Source organism: Microcaecilia unicolor, chromosome 12 (genome assembly GCF_901765095.1).
Source record: "Microcaecilia unicolor chromosome 12, aMicUni1.1, whole genome shotgun sequence".
Classification (NCBI taxonomy): Eukaryota; Metazoa; Chordata; class Amphibia; order Gymnophiona; family Siphonopidae; genus Microcaecilia; species Microcaecilia unicolor.
In genome coordinates, this window is record NC_044042.1 from 98548011 (window position 1) to 98567083 (window position 19073).

The 19073-nt window shown below is 43.9% G+C and overlaps 1 protein-coding gene across 1 annotated transcript in view; it reads right to left on the bottom strand.

Annotated features, from left to right (window-relative positions):
- Nucleotides 1-285: 285 nt before the first annotated feature.
- Nucleotides 286-19073, bottom strand: part of WNK4 (WNK lysine deficient protein kinase 4) — a 443184-nt gene continuing 424396 nt past the window's right edge. Inside the window, exons 18-21 of the mRNA XM_030220935.1 lie at nucleotides 16166-16721; nucleotides 11130-11332; nucleotides 4356-4453; nucleotides 286-2811 (exon numbers count right to left, since the gene is read on the bottom strand). Of these exons, the coding sequence (XP_030076795.1) occupies nucleotides 2809-2811; nucleotides 4356-4453; nucleotides 11130-11332; nucleotides 16166-16721 (860 nt within the window). The 3' untranslated portion in view covers nucleotides 286-2808. The remainder of the gene's footprint in view (nucleotides 2812-4355; nucleotides 4454-11129; nucleotides 11333-16165; nucleotides 16722-19073) is intronic.

Sequence of the window (19073 nt, forward strand, 5' to 3'; positions counted from 1 at the left end):
TGTACCTGCGGCATTGGAGGGTTAAGCAACTTGTCCTGAGTCACAAGGAGCTGCAGTGGTAAGTGAACCCAGTTCCCCAGGATCAAAGTCTGTTGCATTAACCACTAGGCTACTCCTCCACTAGCAACTTTCCATGTAGAATCTCAAACAGGGAAAGGGAAATGGGACTTGATATACTGCCTTTCTGTGTTTTTTGCAACTACATTCAAAGCGGTTTACAGAGTATATACAAGTGCTTATTTGTACCTGGGGCAATGGAGGGGTTAAGTGACTTGCCCAGAGTCACAAGGAGTTGAGTGGGAATCGAACCCAGTTCCCCAGGATCAAAGCCCGCAGCACTAACCACTAGGCTACTCCTGCAAAGGATCAGGAACAAGCTTCTGTGCCAAAAGAGGTTATGGAAGAAAGTAAGGAACTCATTAACAAGCACAGCTTGTAATGGACAATTTAAATGGGAATTTAAATTACAGGCTGAAAAATCCCTCCCAAAATTCAGGGCCTGATGATTATTGCACGTTTCCCTTCAACAGTCTGTACTAAGAAAAAAATTGCCATTTTTCCACATCAGCAACATTTCTTGAAATCCTGGCACAGGTACGTCAAAAGGCACTACAAATTAGTCAAGTTAAGAAAGGCATACATTTTACAACTGAACTGTTTCTAATGTTCTTTAGATGCAATACAATTTTCTTACTGTACGAATGATATACACAAACCCAGTAATGAGGGAAAACATATTTTAAAGCACTGTACCATTCAGCTGGCAGTTAAATTCAGTAGCGTATCCCCTTTCTGCTTTATTCCTGATGTGCTGTAGGTGCCTAGAAGGTTTTGAAAGCTCCTTCTGTGTTTACAACCCTCCGCACAGCAAGGATGTTGCTGTGTCGATCCTTATCAGAACCCAATATCAATCAACAGGAAGCATGTACACAGCACAAACAGCTGATAAGTCAATCATCAGAACCATATGCAGGCATCACATTGACATGCATAAAACAAGAATACAGCACAAACAGGCGAACAGCCAGTCTTCACTGGTTTCAGTCCAATACATGCCAAACATGTAGCTAAAGAATGGGCTGAGGGAAGCAGATTTAAAAGCAGGGCTATGGCTGTAATAAAAAGTTTACCCCCTTTATTAAAGAAAACTAAGAAATATATAGGACATATAGCAGGGAAAAAAAAAAAGACTCAACATGAATAAAAGCAAGCAATAGCACCTAGAAATGAGTGAGTTGCTATTTTGATTGAGTAGTATAGCACTGCTATAATCAGCATACCATATTTCTTTATTAAAAAAAAAGACATGGATTCCTGCAAGATGATTTACTCTTCCACAAAAGCCTGCACTGGCGGGTAAAATGCACGCACTGAGAATCTCAGCACCTCCCACTGTTTAATCATCTTCATGCTCCTTTCCCCCAAGACACATTTTCTGACTCTGGAGAAGTGATGTGTACAGACCAAACATTTTCAGCTTATTTTGGCCTTTTCTCCTGATTTTCCAGATTTTATCAGTTTGTTTCTAACCGTAGGAGCCAACCTTTTAAAATTATTGGGGGTACAAAACTCAACATACGTGAATGTCCCTTGGTAGCAGTAAAAGGAGGTTTTTTTTTCAATACTGGGGGGGGGGGGGGGGTGCTCAGGCACCCACAAAGCTGGCACCTATGTTTCTAACGTACATTAGGTGTTCTAATGAACTGAATACATGCCAATGAATGCACATTCCTACTCTGAAGTATTCCCTGAAACCTCCAGCGTTTCTTGTCTTCTGTCAACACCAGCTGTCGAAGAAATCCAAGCTGGACAGAAGCTTGGACACCATGACCAGCACTCACACTTGTTTCTTAAGGGGAATGTGTAGTGCACTAGGGTCTCACACTAGATCTATGTCACCTGAACAAACTGGGTCGGTTCTGGTTTTGCCCCCCTAAAATTTATAGTCCATATTGTCATTGAAAAACGGACTCAACTTGACCAGGTTGCAACTTAGAAGCTGGTTGGGAACCTTGTTCTTTACCCTGCCTCAACAGAGGAAAGTCTGTGTCTCCATTGTTGTGTTTTCAGCTTCAGTAGCAAGTAGCTTGAAATCTAATCCAGGATGCACGCTACAAAGCTGAAGATGAAATACAGTTTACAGCAGGAATATGAGAGAAGCAGAAACATTGAAAAATTTGATGGTTTATATTATTTCAGCACATTTGTTTCCCCGTGACCGTGGACATACTTACAGCTTTGGTATACCTCTGTGAGAAAAACAAATTTTAAACAGTACTCATTGCTTTCTCACGGCTAGATACATGAGCAGCACTCGTCCCATTTTTAGAGCAGGCCAGGCCCCACTGCCTGGGTAGAGCTCCAATCTGATTTTTATCATCAAAAAAAGGGGTCACAGTGTAAGTAAGCAGAACAAGGTGGAGCCAAAATGTCTTAAAAAGTTCTGGAGAATTTGCTTTTCTCACACTTGGCGCCCTTCAAAAGCGTTCCAATACTAGACATATCTTTCATTAGGCACTGTGATCCAATCTTGTGAAACCAATCTATTTCCTTTCCTGAGATATCCGTTTGCCTTTCTCTGTCTCCCAACGGTGCACTGCAGCTGACGTTGTATGTGAGGAAGGCCTCCATGCCGACACCAATGTTTTGGGCACTAGAAGATGACCTTAGACCTCTCTCTCTCTCTAGAGACTGTCCCAGTCTACTAATTTTTTTCTTTTCTCTTGACTTCCCATGGACATCAGAAATAGACAAGTCTGTTGAGGTAGTCCAAAAGGCTTTGCATCTCAGCAACATCTAGGCAACTGTTCACTGGTACAGGAGAAGAAAATTTATATTGAAAGTGACAGTTGAGTAACAAACTGAAATAATTCAAGTGGCAGTTAAAACAGTTGAGTCACTTAAAAGGAACTCAACTCAATATCCCAACGCTATATTATTCATACGTTTTTTTATCCAATGTCAGTATAACACAAGAACCATTAATAGAGCCTCAGCTGGTGACTTGTTTCACCGTGATTTACCAAAAATCATCACTGGCTCCTCTTCCTCTGGTGTCTTCCCACCTTCATTTTTCAACCCAATGTTTGTTCCAGTGATTTATATAAAAACTAGTGGAACTGTGCCCATTTCCTCAACAATGGAACGGGCCCTAGGAAGGCTGTCATGTAAGCTTTTTTTTTCTCTCTCCCCTGCCCTCCCCTCCATGTCCAGCAATTCTTCCCTCCCCTCCATGTCCAGCGATTCTCCTCTTCCCTGCCCTCCCATCCGTGTTCCGCAATTCTCTCCTCTACTATCCTCCCATCCCATCCATGTCCATCAATTCTCCTCTGCCTGCCCTCCCCTTCCTTTCCTCCCTCCCCTCGATGTCCTGCGATTCTCTCCTCCCTCGATTTGTACCTGAACATTCTCTGGCTGGCCGGTGCTGGCTTCCATTCCGTTCGTAACATCCCTCCTGATGTCAGCTCGCCTCCAGCGTTCCCTTCCCTCTCACTGTTCCGTCTTGACGCGAGGGTGGGACAGTGAGGGGGAATGGAACGCTGGAGGCTGCCTGACGTCAGGAGATGTTACAAACCCAGGCAGCCAGACATGGAACGTTGGAGGTGCAAATTATAATATAGGATACATATTCACTTATTTACTAGATCAATGGTGGAACTCAGTTCCCAAGGTCACAAGAAGCACAACAAACTACTTTCAATTCAGAAAAGATCTACAGACCTACCTTTTCAACAAATTCTATGGTTAACCTATGTGAACTAAAAATAATTCAACATCATTCCCTAATAACACTGTTCCATATTACTTAGTGATTTTAATGCAACAATGTAATCCTCTATAACTTTTAAATGTAAGCCACATTGAACCAAAAGTCATTTTTGGATAATTGTGGGACACAAGCATGAAGAAATAAATAAAATAAATAAAAGGATGAGTTGCAAAATGAAAGTATGAAGGAGCCAGTGATGATTTTGTTGAGGAACGGGGCTAAGTTACCAGCTGAGGCTCCATTAACAGTTAAAGTAAAAACCCCTGAGCCACCCATGCCTCTCCCATGGCCACGCCCCTTTTCAGCTGCAGGCTAAAAAATGTACGTGTGCATCTTTATTGAATAGCAAGAAGCGCCTGTAAATTCAAATTGTTGCCAATTACCGTCAATAATTGATAGTGCTCAATTATCGACACTAATTGACTCGCTAATTATATTGCACACACAAATTGGGTGCATGCCCAAATTTGTGTGCACAATTTGGAGAACCGTTTATAGAATTTGGGGGTAAGTGTCCATTCTACTTGTCCCCAACTTTATCCAGGTAGAGACATGGACATAAAGACCTGCTCTCGGCTATACTCACAATTCTGGTAATGTCTCCAGCGAACGTCACTCCTTTGCTTGGTCTCTGCTCCTGCGACCCACTGCTGCTTCCACTCAGGGAATTCTTTCTCATAATTCCTACAAAACACGGAGGCAATCCAGAGTATTATCCTTGAGAATTCGGATCGTGTCTCTTGATTTGAGTTCTCTAAACAACAGCTCTTTATTAATATTATATACTGGAAAGATCACAAGACTCCTGAGGCAGGCGCATAAGTGCCGAAACACAGCAGCTGTGTCGAGTCATTTGATGTTCCTTTAACAAAGACCTATTATCACACATACGTCTTCCTTGGTTTCTTGAAAGAGCCAGCCCACCTTTCATAATTCCTAGAAACAGTGGAAGAAACAAAATTCAACTCCCTGGCTGGGCTCAAGTGTACTAGGTAAATAATATTTATTATTAACGGTGCCAGTATACATGGCTTGGTACAGAAACATTCACATGGCTATGAAGTGCCTTTCCTAGAGAGCTCACTATATATAAGGCCACGTTCCTCACAGTAGGACTACAGTAACAAAATCCAAAAAGTCCACCCTACTAAAAAACTATTCTCATAAATTAATCTGAAAACCTCAGCGATGTAACTTGTTGGCCAATTTTGGGGGCTGCGAGAATTTACAGTACCAACCTCTTCATCGGTATTTCAGATATATATGAATTAAACTTTGTAAATCAAATTTATTCATGAAGCAATCTCTCAATTATATCTTAATTGTTGTCAGTTCAAAACATATCAAAGTTAATTTGTCTTAAAGTATATCTTATTCTTAAAAAATACTCATCTTGAGTAATACCCAATGTCTAACTGATGTTATATGCTCTTTCAAGATGAATATTTTTTTTCTTTTCATTTTTATTGGAACAGAATTAAACAGAGTTACAAGATTTTGTATACAACGTTGACCAACCATGATGTTACAGAACCAAACAACATCTCTATTAAGGTCTAGACTTATTTTTCCCCTTCCCCCCCCTCCCAAAAACGTGCCCACCCACCCAGCTCAACCTATCCATTCCCTTACCCTCCCCCCCCCTCATAGGTTCAGAATGCGACTTCGGGCAGTAGGGGTAAGCGTGTCCCAAAAGGGTGCCCAAGTGGCACAGAAGCTGTCTCCCTTGTTGGATGCCAAGTCTTTTATTTTCCGTTTCTCCAATGAGCACATCTGAATCATAGCTATACGCCACTGTGCCAGAGAGGGACTGTCTGCACTCCTCCACAGCTGTAATATTGTTCTTTTAAAAAAGCGTTCATTTTCACTGGCATACACTCTGCACTGGCAAAACACTCAAATAATTGTCCTGGGGCTATCTTCCATCTTGTGCGCCAACAGGTAGATACCTGCAGTCCCACTTCCTTCCAGAATTTTTGCACCCCAGGGCATGTCCAAAACATGTGCCCCAGGTGCGCTCCGGAAGCCCCACATTTTGGGCAGGAATCCACGTCCGCTATTGTTGCTCTCCAGGCTCTATACGGTGAGATATACAGCCTCAGTAGAAATTTTAGCTGCATCTCTTGCCAGGCTACGTTCTCTGTGAGCTTAGACACAGATAACAACTGTCTGTGTAATTGCTCCTCCTGGAGATTAAGTCCCAGTTCAGTATTCCATCGTGCAATTATTTTGGAAAAGTCAAAGTCCGGTAATGATTCTCTTATGGAAGAGTGAAAGTATCTCAATGGGACTCTTTGTTGGGCCTCCAGACCCAATAATTCAGTAAGTTTGTCCCCTACCTCTGCGGTCAGGGATTGTTTGGGCAGAGAGGCAACATAATGTCTCAGCTGGTAATATGCGAATTCGTCTAATTGGTCAATATGAAATTCTGTACATATATCCTGCAAAGATTTCATTTCCCCCTGGTCCGTTACAACATGAAACAGGTAAGTTATCCCATGTACCTCCCAAACCCGAAATATCACAGATGTGTCTCCTACTGGAAAGTCTGGGTTTCCTCTGACCGACAGAAGCGGGGAATTTTCACTATCTAAGGAGAGGAACCTGGTCACCCATTTCCAGATCTGTTTTAGTGGTTGAAATATAAATCTGGCCTGGCCTAGGTTATTTCCCCGATGTCCCCTCCCGTGCACCCAACTTGCAAAATGGGTCCTCCCAAGCATCTGTGTTTCTGTTATCGTGCAAGAAAAGTGAGATGTGGAACGAAACCAATCCGACAAATGCCTTAGGTTGCTGGAAATGGAAAAAACCCGCAAATTTAGGAGACCTAGCCCTCCCTTTGCCCTGGGCAATTGTGCCCTTTTTATGTTCAGACGAGCCCTCTTCCCATTCCATAGGTATCCATGTAATCTTTTATGTAACCATTGTTCATCTCTCCGTAACAGATATATAGGAAGCATTTGAAACGTATATATCCACATGGGAAAAAGGATCATCTATATTAATAAATCTCACCTTGAACGTTCTGAAGCTCACTCCAAGGCAGAGAAGCTCACTCCAAGGCAGAGAAGCACAAAAATCCTGTAGTCTTCATAGGCTAGGACCAGTCACCCTCACTCATAGACCCGCCCTCAGCCACGCCCCATCTGTACATAAAACGCTACCTCAACATTCTGAAGACAACCTGCTGAAGCCATCTGCAAAATCCCTAAACAGTTCGTAAGTTCATGGTGGTGAAGCCATCCAACTCACCATGTCTCTCTGCCCCGCCCTCGAGGGCGGAACACAGAGATTAAAGGGATCCATAAAGGCACCCCTACCAACTGGCAACCCCCTCCAACAAACAACGACCCAGGCAGGGGGAGTGTTTACGTACTCCTCCCCCTGCCTAGGAATCGCTACAGACTGCTGGCAAACTCCCCAACCACATGACCACAAAAGCCACCCGCAAACCCCCCCCCCCCCCACACAGAAACACATACACACATATAAAAACACACACATAAACACACACACATAAACACACACAAACACAGAAACACACACACATACACAAACGCACACACCCAAACGCAAACACACACAAACACACACATAAACACACACACACACACAAACACAAACACACAAACGCAAACACACACACACAAATGCACACACAAAGCACAGAACGCACACACACACAAACACACACACGCACACATATAAACACACACATAAACACACACAAACACAGAAACACACAGAAACACACACAAATGCACACACAAATGCACACACACGCACACACAAACACACACACGCACACATATAAACACACACATAAACACACACAAACACAGAAACACACACACAGAAACACACAAACATACACACACATACACACACACACACGCAAACACATATAAACGCACACAAACACACACACACAAATGCAAACACACACACACACACATAAACACACACAAACAGAAACACACACACAGAAACACAGAAACACACACAGAAACACACAAACATACACACACATACACACACGCACACACAAACGCACACACACGCAAACACATATAAACACACACATATAAACACACACATAAGCACACACAAACACAGAAACACACACAGAAACACACAAACACATACACACACATAAACACACACACACACAAACACACAAACATACACACATATAAACACACACAAACACACACAAACGCAAACACACACACACACACATAAACACACACAAACACAGAAACACACACAGAAACACACACAGAAACACACATAGAAACACACACACGCACACATATAAACACACACATATAAACACACACATAAACACACACACGCACACATATAAACACACACATATAAACACACACATAAACACACACAAACACAGAAACACACACACAGAAACACACACACACACACGCAAACACACACACACAAACACACACACACAAGCACACACACACAAACATACACACATATAAACACACACATAAACACACACACACAAACGCAAACACACACACATAAACACACACACACAAACGCAAACACACACACAGAAACACACAGAAACACACAGAAACACAGAACACACACACATACGCAAACACACACAAACACACAAACAAACCCTAGCTGAGCACTTCCACGATAAAATCCATAAGATTAACCTTGAATTTTCATCCAAACCCTCCTCACCTCTCTCTCCCTTAGTCCTCACCCTCTACTCTCCTTCCTTTTCATCCTTCTCAGAAGTTTCTACTGAGGAAACTGCCCTTCTTCTTTCCTCCTCTAAATGTACTACCTGTTCCTCTGATCCCATCCCCACTTATCTACTTAACACTATCTCTCCTACTATCATCCCAGTCATCTGTCACATCCTTAATCTTTCACTCTCCACTGCAACTGTTCCTATGGCCTTCAAACATGCTGTTGTCACTCCACTCCTTATAAAACCCTCACTTGACCCTACCTGTCCCTCCAACTATCGCCCCATCTCCCTTCTCCCTTTCCTCTCCAAATTACTTGAAAGTGTCGTTCACCACCGTTGTCTTGACTTTCTTTCTACACAACCTATTCTTGACCCACTCCAATCTGGTTTTCGCCCTCTTCACTCTACTGAAACTGCACTTACCAAAGTCTCTAATGACCTGCTGCTGGCTAAATCCAGAGGTCTCTATTATATCCTTATCCTTCTTGACCTATCTGCTGCTTTCAACAGTGTTGACCACACTATATTTCTGGATACGCTGTCCTCGTTTGGATTCCAGGGCCCTGTTCTTTCCTGGTTCTCCTCTTACCTCTCACTTCGTTCTTTCAGTGTTCACTCTAGTGGATCCTCTTCAACTTCCATCCCGCTTTCTGCTGGTGTGTCTCAGGGCTCTGTCCTTGGACCCCTCCTTTTCTCCATCTATACCTCTTCCCTTGGTACCCAGATTTCATCCCATGGCTTTCAATACCATCTTTACGCTGATGACTCTCAGATCTACATCTCCACCCCTGAAATCTCAACCTCAATCCAGGACAAAATCTCAGCCTGCTTGTCCGACATTGCTGCTTGGATGTTTCAATGCCATCTAAAGCTCAACATGTCCAAAACTGAACTTCTCGTTTTTCCCCCTGAACCCACCTCCCCTCTTCCCCCTTTCTCTATCTCTGTTAATGGCTCTCACATCCTCCCTGTCTCCTCGGCTCGTAACCTTGGAGTCATCTTTGATTCCTCTCTCCTTCTCTGCACATATTCAACAGATCACCAAAACCTGTTGTTTCTTTATCTACAATATTAGCAAAATTCGCCCCTTCCTTTCTGAATACGCTGCCAGAACCCTTATCCACACCCTTGTCACCTCTCGCTTGGACTATTGCAATTTACTTCTCACTGGTCTTCCACTCAGCCATCTCTCTCCTCTCCAATCTGTCCAAAATTCTGCGGCAAGACTTATTTTCCGCCAGAATCGTTATACCCACACTAGCCCACTCCTCAAGTCACTTCACTGGCTCCCTGTCCGCTTCCGCATTCAATTTAAACTTCTCGCACTGACCTTTAAATGCATCCACTCTGCAGCCCCCCATTACATCTCCACTCTCATCTCTCCCTACATTCCTCTCCGTGAACTCCGCTCACTGGACAAATTTTTCTTGTCGTCCCCCTTCTCCTCCATTGCTAACTCCAGGCTTCGCTCCTTTTCTCTCGCGGCACCTTATGCCTGGAATAGACTTCCTGGACCTATACGTCTAGCTCCATCTCTACCTGTTTTCAAATCTATGCTGAAAACCCACCTTTTCACTGCTGCTTTTTAGCTCCCATTACTCCCTCACCCGTAACTGTCTTGTCTGTCTATATTATTTAGATTGTAAGCTCTTTTGAGCAGGGACTGTCTCTTTGTATCAGGTGTTCAGCGCTGTGTGCGTCTGGTAGCGCTATACAAATAATAATAATAATAATAATAATGTTGTAATCTGCTCTGGGTCCTTTTTGGATGGTGACATATAAACTTGAAGCTGTAAATGTAATGCAGTGCTGAGCTGCAGTACGTGAGCTCCGGGTGCTTCTATTTTGCAGCCGGCATTTCAGTGCCGCTGTTAGGGTGCAGGCCACACTGGAATTTTGGAAACTGGCATCCAAAAGTCATCCCCGCCATTCCAAATGCACTGACCTCTGGTACTCGGAAAGCAGGGCCCGCGTCTGTTCGCCGCTGCAGGTGGGAATCCTTGAGCAGAAAGGAAATGTGGGCTGCCCCAAGTGGTGCCTGTGAGAAAGCATGTTCTGTCCTCTGGGGCATCTCACATTTCCCTTCTGCTCAAGAACCCCCTGCTGCAGCAGCGAGCATGCACGGGCCCTGCTTCCAAGTATCGGAGATCAGTGTGTTGGGGGGCGGGGTGGGGAGGACTTTTGGATATTGGTGGCCTACATTATTGTGGCCAAAAATTCTTTGTCCTGACAGTGGAGCTGAAATGCCAGCACCAACCTATGCGGTAGATCTAAGTATTATTCCTAGGCCAGAGCTTACACTTCCTGGATTGGCCAGGGCTGGGAATTCTGTAGACATCAGGTCCACAACCCTTTAACAGGGAAAAGGGTGTTTGCTTCAGCTCAATGGAAACACGTAGAGCCCAGGTATAGGGTCAATATTAGTTAGGTTCCGGAGAGATCTGTGGCCTCTGGCTAAGGACAGTCTCTGCAAGCCAGGCTGAGTGGGGAAAGGATATAAGAACAGGGAGAAAACACCAGATAGTTGTGAGTGAAGGCTTGTGGCACCACAGAGCTCTAGATGCTGGCCCGACTGAGCCAGAAGTAGAACTAACCCTTTGAGCCAAAAATAAGTCCTTCCAGGGTTACCTGTGGGTGGTAGGAATTCCACTCTTTGTAAGCTATTGCGTCGTGACTGGCTGAAGCCACCTTTGGACAGACGTCTTTGTCGGCTGGATAACATGGCAGCTGGCGATACAATCCCTGGTGGAGGCGCCTTGCCCATCTTGGAGTACAGCTCTTCGATCTCCTTCTTCTGTAGAGTCTGCAGCATCTGCACTTCTGACAGGTGTCTAGAAGAAAAAGAAAAGGATGAATGACTTACCAAGGACTGCACCCACTGCGTCTGGAGGGGTTTTACGAGCCTTTTCGTCATCACTGCACTGTGTCGTAGGCCTTGGTCTCTTCTCCTTCACAGTCTACTGAATGTAATCCTTCCATCCTAATATTTAAAGGGGGACCTGGACTGCTTTTCTAAGTCACAGAATATAATCATAAACGATCCCTCTAACTTCCTGCAGGAGAGAGTGGTTTGAGAAATGGCATCTATTTTTTTTTAATGGAGTGCTCTTTTTATTTGCTTGTAATTGGTTGTTCTAGCAGTGCGACAGTTGAAATTGGGTAAGCGCAAAGAAGTAGAGGCTGGCTGGAGGACAATCCAACACAGGGGACAGTGCTTTAAAAGATGCTTTATTTGCTGCTTGGACACAAAGGACCAGACACGGTCCGTGTTTCGGCAATACGGAACGCTTGCCTCAGGGGTCACAATAGTGTTCGGAAAAAGACATTGAGCAACCAAGATAGACGCAAGGCAATCCGCTCGGGAAACAACGCTCACCAAACAGCACTGCTCAGGAGAATTTGAACAATATAATGAAGGGCACGCCGATGATGTGGTGTATTTAAGTTGAAATTGGGTTGCAGATGTCACTGCAGGGCTGCAGTCCCATGCATGGAACAGCAGTGAAACTGCTACAGATATGCAGCGCTATGCATGGACCTCCAGTGATGTCACAGCAGAAATGCAGCACTATGCATGCACCCAATTTGATGTCACTGCAGGGTTGCAGAGCTATACACGTGACTGCTGTGATGGTGCTTTAGGGGTGCAGCCCCATGCATGGACCAGCAGTAATGGAGCTACATATCTGGTCCCTATGTGGGGCACCACAGTGAAGTCCCTGTAGGAATATCTTGTCCATGGTGAGGTTAAATGCCAAATTCCTGATCTTTTAGTCCTATACAAAAAGTACAAAAAATTTGGTGTGCAGTTTGTTTAGGCTAAAAATCTTTAAAATAATTACAAAAAATTCAGAATTATCCTCCTTTGAGGATTAATTCCACTTTGTTCAGACCCCGTTGCAATCACACTACATCTAATCTGTAATCTGCTTTCTCAGGTTTGAGACAGACATGCAGGAGACTGTTTATGAAGGGTGACAAATTCGGCATTAAAACAAATTAATCCTTCCTGGTTATCCTCCAGGATAAACAATACCAGAGCTAAAGTCTACCCAACTCAAACAGTGTGGCTCTTCCTTGCAGAGATGTCCCTTTGTGTCCCCTGTGTGTGCAACTGAGGCGGAACTGAAGGTTGTAGGATTTTGGTTACTATTTTGTATTGACTTGAATGATGTCGTAGAGGTTTTTAAATGTCTTCGGTTAATCTATTTTCCCCCTTATTGGGGTCCTTTTACTAAGGTGCGCTGAAAAATGACCTGCGCTGGTGTAAACGCGTGCACTGGACGCGCGCAGGTCCATTTTTCAGCGCGCATGCAAAAAAGGCCTCTTTTTTGGGGGCCGAAAATGGACCTTACCGCCAGCTATTGACTTAGCAGTAAGGTCTCTCGCATTAACTGTGCGGTAATCGCCTAGGCGTGTCAAGTTGGAGTTACCGCCGATTTTCGCTGTACACCAGAAAATAAAATATATTTTCTGGCTTGCGTAGTGGACGTGCATCAAAAATGAAATAACCGCACGGGCCGGGTGGTAACTCTAAACTGACACGCATTGGGCGTCTACGCGGCTCAGTAAAAGGGCCCCATTGTTACTTATTGGGGGGGGGAAGGTAGGAGTATCTTCACTTTCTTATTTTTATGCTTCTGCGCTATCAATGGGAATTTTTGATGGTTATCGTTCATTTGTTTTAAATCAGCTCCATGGAGTTAATTTTCTTGATTGTGTGGATTTTACGCAGAGGGAAATTCCAGTAGTTATTATTTATTTATTATCTCATTTATACCCCACATTTTCCCAACTGTGTCAGGCCCAATGTGGCCCAATGTGGCAAAGGCGGCCGCCAATACAGTACATTAAGCTAATACAACATTAAACCTGCATAAGAAATAAAGGAGAGAACGAGGAAGGAAAGAAAGGAACAGGAAACCAGGGGAGAGAAGGGAAGGGTGGATGAGTCCAAAATTGCCATTATATTGATGTGAATCAACAGGTGGAGACACATGCTGAGTCTTTGGGGTAGGCTTTTCCAAATAACAAAGTCTTAAGAGATTTCCTGAAATGTAGATGATTGCAAATTGTTTTTATAGCTTTTGGTACGGCTGATGAAGGAGAAGGAGAAGGATGAAGCATATGTGGATTTATACTTTAGCCTGTTGCAGGTTGGATAGTGAAGGTTAAGGTATGAATGGGATAGTCTTAATGCATTCCTGGGTGGCAGGCTTATTAGGTTAATCATGTAATCAGGGACTGTAATTAGGGTTGTAAATCTAGAAAGTCCATTTTTGCTGTATCCCGTGCTAAGTTATGTTAAACAAAAGTGTTTGGGTTTAAAAAAAAAAAGAATTTACATTTGTACCCCGCGCTTTCCCACTCATGGCAGGCTCAATGTGGCTTAACTAAGGTTCCAATTGTTTACTCAAACCCAGGGTCCCAGGTGCGAAGGCGCTTACAAGCATCCAATATGCGTCAAATTGGCACTACCGTCCAGCTACCGTATGACCTGGGTTGTGGTTCCATTTTTGATGCACGCCCAAAACACGCAGTAGAAAATATTTTCTATTTTCTACTGTGAGGCGCTTTCTCAGAGGTAATTGGCGGTTGGCGCGCACTGGACACTTACTGCCTGGTTAGCACGTGAGACCTTACCAATGGAAACTCGCTGGTTTTCATTTTGCTGCATGTCCATTTTCCGGCAAAATAAAATCCCTTTTTTTCCAGGCCCGCTCAGGAAATGGACCAGTGCGTGTCCAAAACACACACTTACACCAGCACAGGCCACTTTGGGGGGTGCCTTAGTAAAAGGGCCACCAATTCCCTGTGCTTACCTTAATGCATGGTCAGCTGCTAATGAGGTTGACATACTTAAGGGGATCTGGTAGAATTTAATCAGTTTGGGTTCTTATCTTTAATTATACATAAGCAACGCCATGCTGGGACAGACCAAGGGCCCATCTAGCCCAGCACCCTGTCATCGACAACGGCCAAAAGAACAAGCAATTTGTCCCGCCCATCCCAGAAATACTGTATTATTCCCTCTTCCATTCAATAACATTCTATGGCTTTTTCCTCCAGAAAGCCGTGCAACCCTTTTTTGAAGTCCACCAAGGTAACTGCCTTAACCACCTTTTCCGGCAGCGAATTCCAGAGTTTAACTACGCGTTGAATGAAGAAAATTTTCCTCCGATTTGTTTTAAATTTACCACACTGCAGCTTCATCGCATGCCCCCTTGTCCTAGTATTTTTGGAAAACGTAAACAGACCACATCGACCAAACTTGGTTTCCTATACCTGCTGATCCTAGGTTAAAGTTACTTTGTCCGACTGGTTACAAATTTCTTCAATTACCAAGGGTTGTTGGGGGGTTAGTGTTGGTACATGAGCCAGTTTTTAGGGTCTGCCTTTTGGAGTCCATCATTTCTCCCTTGCTGGAAATTCTAGCTTGCAAAGTTACTGATAATTTGTTGCAGGGTACTCGGTTTCATTCTGTGCTATGTCCCCCCCCCCCCCCCCCCCCCCCCCCTCAGGGAAACGGCTTAATGCTGAAAGTGACTTCTTTGAATTTGTAGCTAAATATATCCTAAACTCCAAACTTACTTTTTTAGTGGGAGATGTTAACCTGCATCTGGATATAACTCATTGCCTTTTACTCACCTCACTCTATAACAAGTTCAAACCCTCCACCTTAATTACTCCTGGGCTTGTCCTACCAATCTCCGAGACTCTGAAAATTCTAGGAGTAATACTTGATAGAAATCTAACACTGGTGGAACAAACACTATAATCAAAAAGGCATTCTTCTCTCTTTGGAAATTAAAACGTATAAAACCTTATTTTCCTAGAGAAGTATTTCGCAGTTTAGTGCGATCGCTAGTTTTAAGTCACCTTGAATACTGCAATGGAATCTATGCAGGGTGCACAGAAATGCTTCTCAAAAAATTACAAACTGTCCAGATCTATGGTAAATCGAAGTTCGACAGTTCCAGACCATTACGTGAAAAACTGCACTGTTTACCTGTCAAGGATCGTATAACATTTAAAATTTGCACCCTGGTGCATAAAATCCTCTACGGCGAAGCTCCAGCTTATATGGATAATCTTATCATCTTACCACCCAGGAATTCTTACAAATCTTCTCGTTCGTACTTAAATCTCCACTACCTCACATGCAATGGCCTCAAATATAAAACCAGTTACGCATCTACTTTTTCTTCACTCAACATGTAATTAAACTCTGGAATTCGTTGCCAGAGAATGTGGTAAAGGCGGTTAGCTTAGCGGAGTTTAAAAAAGGTTTGGCTGGCTTCCTAAAGAAAAAGTCCATAGACCATTATTAAATAGACTTGGGGAAAATCCACTATTTCTGGGATACGCAGGTATTTGTGACCCGGATTGGCCACTGTTGGAAACAGGATGCTGGGCTTGATGGACCTTTGGTCTTTCCCAGTATGGCAATACTTATGAAAGTACTGGCACCATAACCATGACCATGCATTTTGAACATGCTCACTGTGCCGGTAATGAGGAAGAGGAGGAAAAGCAACAGGTAAGGTGGGTGACTTTGCACAGGGTATCCAGTACCCCTGTATGGGTCCTAGCCACCCCACCCACAAATGCTAACAGGTTTGCGAACCCCACTTAAAAGAAGATCCCAGAAGAATGGGACTTACTTTTCTCTGAGGTTCTCCAGTTCCTCAAAAATATCGTCATCCTCACTCTCTGTGTCATCATCGCTGCTTAGATAGGAAATGCTCCGGGGATAGTTCAACATGTGGACCACCGATATAGGCTGAGAGGTTTTAGTGTTCTCATCGCCAGAACACTTGCGTCCCAGCTCATCCTCATCTGCCAGCTGGTTGCCCTGTGCTGGAGTAACCATCACTTCCTCGGCCACAAGATTTATGCTACACTCTGCTGTGTCCTCAAGACTTTCTGTTGTGTCCTGGATGGGAACCTCAGGATTTGAACAGCTGCAGAGCTCCGTGTCTTGATCTGTGCTCACGTCATCTGAGTCAGAAGAAGACGTTTCAACAAAATCAAGGGTTGAAGATGGGTCTCCGACGCCAACCACTTTGGCTTCTTGATGTTGCAGTGTGACTAGCCCGGGTGTCCTGCAGTCACGGCTACTGTTTTCATTCTGGTTCGATGTTGTAGTGCCCAGAATGTTTTCAGCCAGCTCTTTGGATGGAGTGACCTGGAAGCGCCCAACGATTTTAGGTTTGCCCTCTGTGAAAACAGAAAGAACAAATGTTGTAACAAAACAAGAAAACAGCCCTTCCCCCCCAAAAAACAAAACAATGCATCCAGTAGGTTATGGAACCTTTCACTGCATCAGCACAGTTCTCCAGAGATATTATACATAAGCTTTTGAGACTATGTAGATCAAGATTCATCTCGAGTTCTCATGCTGGTTCAATAAAAAGTCATACAGCAGCCTACACTAAATCCTGTTTTCTCTGGGACCAAGATGGCCACTGAACCTCTAGACTGCACAATAAAATTCTATTTCCATTTCATTTTGCAATCTGTTGTGAATAGTTGGGGGGGGGGGGGGGGGCGGGTGCCAAATTTGGAGTTAACTGGGAGGACCTGCATGAAGTGGGCATCTGAATTGATGTACGGAACTGAGGGGTCGATGCAGAAAGTGGTGGAGCCGCATGCTGATGGTCGAGCGCACGGCTTCAACTGTAAGATTCATAAGGAAATATTCTGTGGTGACGCAGTAAGCTAATGAAATGTGAATTCAAAGTGTAGAACATGAACACTCATCAGGGAAAGCCTGCTGGACACTCACGTGCAGAGATTCTGCAGTTAGGGCATCTTCACTGTGCACAGCACATATCTACACATTAAACTCTGGAATTAATTGCCAGAAAATGCAGTAAAGGCTGTTAGCTTAGCGGGGTTTAAAAAAGGTCCGGACGGCTTTCTAAAGGAAAAGTCCATAGACCATTATTAAAATGGACTTGGGGAAAATCCACTGCTTATTTCTGGGATAAGCAGCATAAAATGTTTTGTACTTTTTTGGGATCTTGCAAGGTATTTGTGACCTGGATTGGAAACGGGATGCTGGGCTTGATATAACGTACTTGGCTTAACAAACCAATCAGAGTTGTCAACAGCACTTAAGCAATAATGACCACTAATTGGCAATAACTAGAATTTACCCACACAACTCCCTAAGCGTATTCTGTAACGCATTGCGCTTAACTTTTAATGCACGCAGGCAAAAAGGGATGTGGTTATGGGTGGGGAAATGGGTGTTTTGTGAGCATTCCAAAATTTATCTGTGTTGTTATAGAATCTGGCCCTCTGCGCCTAAATCTACACGTCGGGATTTACACCATGTTTTCATTGGTATAAATGGAGGCGCATAGTTTTAGGCGCTAGGATATCAACTACATGTATTCTATAGAATACACTTAGGCAGAAATGTTTTCCGCGTGGATTTTCTAGGCGCCATATATAGAATTTGCATAAATATTAACCTCACAAAGATTTCTTGCATATTTTTACGGATCTCTAGGCCGATATTTATGAGCAGATGTGCGCTGGTATGTTCATTTTCTTCAAACACACACATGCTCCTGTTCTGTCTTTTAAAGTTGCAGGTACTTGCTTTAGTCATGGAAAACTGGCAGTAAATCCCCAAAACTGGCATTAAATCCTCTCATGTAACCCTTCTAAGCTGCCTCGGACCTGGCGATGAATTTCTCACATTGTGTGTACGTTAAAATCCCGTTTACTTCTGTGCATGGTGGAGGAACACCTAATGGGCTCATTACCATCCATGTTACTGTACTGTGCGCCCACATGTACCGTGTAAGTTAACTTCTGTGCTGAACTCATTTGTGCATTGTGTGCCCACCTCGAAGTAACCCTGTGCTTCTGCTCATGGTAAGTTTGTGCATCGGCCCCTGAGTGTCATCGCAGTTTTGTACACGGCTCTGAAACAGAAATACAACTGGAAGAAAATGCAATCCGTGAAGTAGAGAGAAAAAGGACACTGATATCAGACCTGCGGGAGACTCCCGCTTTTGCTGGTCATCTCCCGCATTCCTACTGGGGCGTCGGGATCTCCCGCTGAACAGCTCCGTTTCCAGGGACAGCAGGAAAAGCCTTCATTAAATGTCATCTCCTGCTGCCACTGGTCTCGCGACAGCAGGAAATAATGTTTTACAAAGGCATCTCCTGCTTTCACTGGAAGGGGGGCTGTGCCGGGGTGGAGCTGTGGGCAGTTCTGGGCTTAGCAGATATCCCTCTCCGGTACCATGTAAGCCACATTGAGCCTACAAATATGCGGGAAAACGTGGGATAAAAATGTAACAAATAAATAAATAAATAAAATAAATCCCAGCGCTTAAAACTGTGTGTGTCCATTTAGGACAATGAAAATGTGGCAAATCCCTGCGCATAGATTTATGTACACCTGGCTGTATTCTATAACTATGCACATAAATTTTGGCACGTCCATTTCCCCACTCATAACCACACCCCTTTTGAACCGCGCACATCAGAATTTAGGCACAGTTCATTACAGAATACGCATCAGCGCTGAAATCAGTGCCGACTAAGCGC